Source organism: Nothoprocta perdicaria, unplaced genomic scaffold (assembly GCF_003342845.1).
Source record: "Nothoprocta perdicaria isolate Ctin4 unplaced genomic scaffold, notPer1 scaffold_400, whole genome shotgun sequence".
In the NCBI taxonomy this organism is placed as follows: domain Eukaryota; kingdom Metazoa; phylum Chordata; class Aves; order Tinamiformes; family Tinamidae; genus Nothoprocta; species Nothoprocta perdicaria.
The window spans coordinates 360,517-365,963 of NW_020455645.1; the positions used below are offsets into that span (position 1 = coordinate 360,517).

Consider the following 5,447-nt stretch of genomic DNA (forward strand, 5'->3'; position numbering starts at 1 on the left):
CTGCCGCGGCGGCTCCGCGGCGCCCGGCCCAAGCTCCCGCCGTGCTGCGCGCAGCCCTGCCGGCCCGGTGGCCCTTTCACGGCTTGGGGACAGCACTGCGGGATGAGAGCTGGGACCTGACAGTCCCCCTGGGGTGCTCCGGGAGTCCCGTGCAGGATCTGGGGTGTCGCTTGGGGTGTCGCCTTAGCAAGGGAGGCTGGCTCTGCCCTGGCAGCTCGCTGGGGCTCTGAGCCTCCTCCCCGTGGCGGAGGAGCCACCCCAGGGGACAACTTCCCTCTGCGCCTGGCTCCGCTGCTGGGGCCGGCGCTCGAGGTCCCCSTGTGCTTCCAGCTTCCTCCTTAGGGGGAAGTGGCAGGGAGGAATTTGCCCTTTAGGGGTGGAGAAGGGAGAAATGGCTCACGAGGAGGAGGATTGTGCAGCCCACGGAGAGAGGGGTCCGCGCGGGACCTCGTCCCGCGGCTGCAGCATCCCTGCAGCTGGCACACGCAGCATCCCTGCACTGGCACACGCAGCAGGGCTGGTGCCCGGCGCATGCAGCTGCCCCACGCCGGGCCCGGGATGCAGGGCCAGGCTGTCTGGATGTGCCGTGTGACCTTGAGAGAGCCGGGGACGCAGCCGGCGCGTCCCTGCCCGCCAGGCGTCCCTGCGCTGCAGTGGGACACGCTCCGAGGAGCCGCTGCCATCGGCAGGGACTTCCCGGCGTTCCCGGCGTGGGGCAGCGGTGGGTGACGCCAGCGCCGCTGGCCCGGGCAGGGCTGCTCCTGTCCCCTCCGTGCTGGGACACCGGCCCAGCTGCCTGCGGGGGGACGCAGCGGCCTCGGCTCTGGTGACAGCAGCGGCCGCGGCTCTGGGGACAACTGTCGCTGGCCGCGACGGGGCTGCGCCGGGAGGGATGAGGGGGACTCGCCGGCGCTTGCAGGACCCGTCCGGCTCCGYGCGGCCCTTATCGCCCCTGGCAGGCGGAGGGACGCGTGTGTCCTTGGAGCTGATAACGCGCAGGCCCCGGAGACAGAGATGCCCTTGGCCGTGGGACGCCAGGGAGTCTCTTCCCAGCGGTGGCAGGGGGACCGTCCCCGGAGGGTTTGAGGGGTGGATGGGGCAGCTGCGAGGGGTCCCCAGGTTTGGGGTGTCCTGGCCTGGGAAGCGTCACTCATAAGTGTCTCTTGTCTCCTCCTGGCTGCTGGGTGCTGAAGGGAGAGGCATCTTGTGCAGGGCGAGGGGACACCTGTGGTTCTCCTGGCCCAAGGAAGGAGCCGTCCTCCCCTCCCCAGGTGGCCAGGGCTGTGTCCCCCCGCCAGCCCCAGCCTTGGCACGGGTGGTGGGTGCAGGAGGCAGCTGATCCCAGGCCTTGCAGCCTCTCACCGCCYGTCTCTGCTCTCTAGGTACCACCTGCGTCATCCTGTCCTTCCCCTTCATCTTTAACCCCTGCCTGGGCTGCAAGGAGAGCACCCCGCCGTGGGCGGTCTTCATCTACTACCTGCCCTTCATCGTCATCTTCCAGTTCGGCTGGGCCGCCACGCAGGTGTCTCACCTGTCCCTCATCCCGCAGCTGGTGACCAATGACCACGAGAAGGTGGAGCTCACGGCCTTCAGGTGAGTGCGGCCAGGCCGAGGGTGTCCCCGCAGCTGGAGGACAGCGCTGGCTCCCCCGTTTGCATGGCAGGGAGCCCCTGGGTGCCACACGTCTGCTGCCGCCCTGCCCTGGGCACAACTGCACGAAGGATGAGCTCATCCTGCAGGATGAGTCCCAGCGATGCTGCTCTTGTGGCCCAAACCCCTTGGTACCAGGCAAGAAGGTGCCAGCGCCGGCGATCCCGGTGACGCAGCCTGCAGGCTGTGCTGAGCAGGACCCCAGTGCTGTTGGAAGGAGATCCGGGATCCTTCTGATTCCAGGGGGGTTTGTCATGTGGTGGGAAAACCGGGGCTGTCTGGGAGCTCCCTGCCCAGGCTGGGCTTTGGGGCTGCCCCAGGAGCTCCGGCTGTGCAGCCCTGTGCCAGGCCCAGCGRGTGCATCCAGGCACGAGCCCCTGCCACGCTGCACCCTGCTGCTGCCTCTGCCTGGCCCATGAGCAGGGTCYGCCTGGCACCACTCTCATCTTTGGGGCTGGAGAGTGATGGGCACCGGGGAGGAAACAGCTCCTGGAGCCCTCAAGGGATGTGAGCGCCGGGCCGGGCAAAGGATGAGGTGCTGGGCTGAGGTGCCACCCTGGTTGTCCCCTCAGTGAGAATGAGGCGCCAGGCTGGGGACAGCCACATGCAGCCCTGTGCACGGAGCCCGGCTCCGTGCCGCTTGTCGGGCACGATGGGAGGAGCGTTTATCACACGGAGCAGGAGCTGGAGCAGGAGCTGGTTACCTACCTGGGCGGGAGGAAGGTGCCCTGGGGCAGGGCGAGGGGGTGCAAGTGCCACCCCGCGCAGGGAGCGCGTGGGGCTGGTGCCAGGGCCACCCCGAGCCAGGGCACGCCTGGGCTCCGCTCAAGGGCTGCGGGTCTTGGCGAGTGGCGTGTGAGCCGGGGCCTCCTCGGGGCAGAGACGGGCGCGCGGGGTGGGCGGGCTGCCCCGGGCACGGGGAAGGTTGGGTGCCCCACGCCTTGCCCCACGGCTTGGACGGAGCCTCGCGAGGAGCCTGGGGCCGGGGCTGCGTGCTCGCGGCGGCACCGGCGGAGCTGCCACTCCGGGGCTGCCCTTGGCCTGGGGTGGCTGCCGTGCCCGCCCTGCGCGTCACCAGGACACCCCGTCCCCAGGTACGCCTTCACCGTCATGGCCAACATCACCGTGTATGGCCTGGCCTGGCTTCTGCTGAACCTGCAGGTGGAGCAGCCGGAGAGCATGGAGCACCTGGGCATCCAGGATGTGCCCGTATTCCGGGTGAGTGGCAGGGCTCTGCGCTGGCAGGACAGGGCTGAATTCCCCGTCGTAGCGGGGTTGAAATGCCAGGGCCCAGAACCTGCACAGAACCTGGCTGTGTTCGGCAGCATCGAACTCCCCTGGGCTTTAGGGACCTGTTTCTCCTCCCCTAGTCTTCTGGACGGGGCGGATGGCGCAGAGGAAGGGGCACCCTTTGCTGTGCTCACCCGCTGTCCTCCTCAGAACCTGTCCCTCATCGTGGTGGGCCTGGGCGCCGTGTTCTCCCTCATCTTCCACGTGGGCACCAAGGAGAAGCCGTCCGCGCTGGCGGGGCCGCCGCAGGCCGACGAGAGCACCCCGCTGCTGCACAAGGAGCCCGCGAGCCGCCCGCGGCCGCTGCTGCTCTGGAGGCACTGGCTGCTGGAACCCGCTTTCTACCAGGTGCCAAGGGCCGGGGCGCCGGCTGCGAGCGGGCACYGCGGCACGCGTCCCRGGATGCTCTCCTGCCCTGGTGCCCRGGCTGGGACGTCCTCTGCACCCAGGAGGTGCCTCCACTGTGGGCGAGGATGAGGATGCGCGAGATGCCCACCCGCCGCCTCGGTGCTGCGTCTCTCTGCAGGTGGCAGTGCTCTACATGGCCACCCGCCTCATCGTCAACCTGTCCCAGACCTACATCGCCATGTACCTGACCAACTCGCTGCTGCTGCCCAAGGTGGGCGCCGGGCACCTTTCCAGCCACGCGATGGGGCGGCGTGGGCGCGGGTCTCACCTCAAGGGCCTGCAGCTGATGTGCTCCATGCCCTTGTCTCTCAGAAATACATCGCCACCATCCCCCTCCTGATGTATGTCAGCGGCTTCCTCTCTTCCTTCCTCATGAAGCCCGTGAACAAGTGGATAGGGCGAAACGTGAGTGCCGGGGCTGGCGCCGCCGGGCGCGTGGGGCGCGCGTGGGGCGCAAGCGGCCCGGCCTGAGCTCTGCCCTGTCCCCCTGCTCGTCCCCGCGCYGGTGCGGAGCAGCTGACCTACTTCGTGGGCATCCTGGTCATCCTGGCCTTCGCCTCCTGGGTGGCCCTGGCCAGGCAGATGGGAGCGGAGGTTTACGCAGCCGCTCTGCTGCTCGGGGCCGGCTCGGCCACCATCCTGGTGACGTCGCTCGCCATGACGGCCGATCTCATCGGGAGCAACACGGTGCGTCGTCCCCCGCGCGGGGTCACATCCGTGGGCACGCGCAGCGGGCGGATCCGCTTGCCGGGCTCCGGTGCAATGTGGGCTCTGCCCATGAGAGGGCACAAGGCTCTTGCTCTCGGCGCGCTCCGGACGCGTGCGGCGCTCACGGCTCCCGGCCTCCCCTTGCAGCACAGCAGCGCCTTCGTCTACGGCGCGATGAGCTTCACGGACAAGATGGCCAACGGGCTGGCGGTCATGGTCATCCAGAACATGCATCCCTGCCCGTAAGTGTCCCCGCAGAGCGGAGCCTTCCTGGGGACAGCTTCAGCCAGGAGCAGAACTTCACGCTCTTTGTTTCAAGCCTGCACTTACACCCGTAGTGAGACGCACCAGCAAAAGCCAGGATTTAAGTGTCTTAAATCCTTCCTTGCCTTCTCCTTTGGCCCCAAGAGCTAGGAGGTGGGGGGCTCGGGATGCCTAGGGTGCTGCCCCTCTTCTTGCCCCGGACCCGTCCCCCATGTCCAGGTAGGAACCAGCCCTTGTCTGTGCAGCAGACGCAGCTGGGTGGGTGCTGAGCTTGGCACGCGGGCCCTGGAGGGCGTCGCAGCCGCCGCTCCCCTCTCCCCGCAGGACCGAGCTCTGCTGTCCCGCCTGCGTCGGCTTCTACCACTGGGTGATGGTGGTGGTGACGGGCGGCATCGCCGTGGCTGCCACGCTGGCTCTGTGCTGCATCATGATCTGGCCCATCCGCRTCCGCTGCCGTGAGTGCCGCCAGGGGCCGGGGACGTTGCGGGGGGCAGGCGCGGRGCGTCCCCCCCGGCTGCTCTGGGCCAAAGGGACAGTGTCTTTCCAGGTGGCCCTGGCTGCAGCGAGGGGCCGGGCGCTCGGTCCCGGCGGGAAGTGCCAGGGCGGCAAGGAGGCTCCCGGTGCTGCCTGCCGGGAGCGGGGTGACCTGCAGGGTAGGCGCGCAGGCCGGCCCCAGCTCTCTGTGCTCCTGCTCGTGCTGTCCTTGCGCGCGGAGCCGGCGCCATCCCGGGCTGTGCCAGCGCTGGGGGCCGTGCCTGCTTGCAGGGTCCTCGCGGGGGGGACAGGGGGTGTGGGAGAGCCCTGGCAGGGGGGTCCCTTGAGCCGTAGAGAGGGGCTGGGCGCCCGGTGCCCTCGCGGTGGCTGGAATGGGTGTCCGGGCTGGGTGTCAGCCCAGGAGCCCTGCGGGTGCCGGGCCAGCCCCGCCGCCGGGCGCGGGGCAGCCGGAGCCTCCTCGCTCAGCCTCAGCACCCTAGGCCCGGTCAGCGCGGGCCGGGGGCGCCCAGCAGCCCCGCCGGCTCCTCACCCGCCCCACGTGTCCCCGCAGGCCACGTCTCCCTGCTGGGGCTGGACGGAGAGGGCGCCCAGGCGAGCGGGACGGAGAGCGCGGACGGCAAGAGCCGCGTGGG

General features: G+C 69.7%; 1 protein-coding gene across 1 annotated transcript in view; it reads left to right on the forward strand.

The window, feature by feature from the left end:
- The window catches only part of MFSD12 (major facilitator superfamily domain containing 12), a 13,616-nt gene that overhangs the window by 4,121 nt on the left and 4,048 nt on the right, over positions 1-5,447 (forward strand). Inside the window, exons 3-10 of the mRNA XM_026045579.1 lie at positions 1,383-1,593; positions 2,745-2,868; positions 3,091-3,288; positions 3,467-3,559; positions 3,661-3,753; positions 3,865-4,035; positions 4,204-4,298; positions 4,645-4,800. Of these exons, the coding sequence (XP_025901364.1) occupies positions 1,383-1,593; positions 2,745-2,868; positions 3,091-3,288; positions 3,467-3,559; positions 3,661-3,753; positions 3,865-4,035; positions 4,204-4,298; positions 4,645-4,800 (1,141 nt within the window). The remainder of the gene's footprint in view (positions 1-1,382; positions 1,594-2,744; positions 2,869-3,090; positions 3,289-3,466; positions 3,560-3,660; positions 3,754-3,864; positions 4,036-4,203; positions 4,299-4,644; positions 4,801-5,447) is intronic.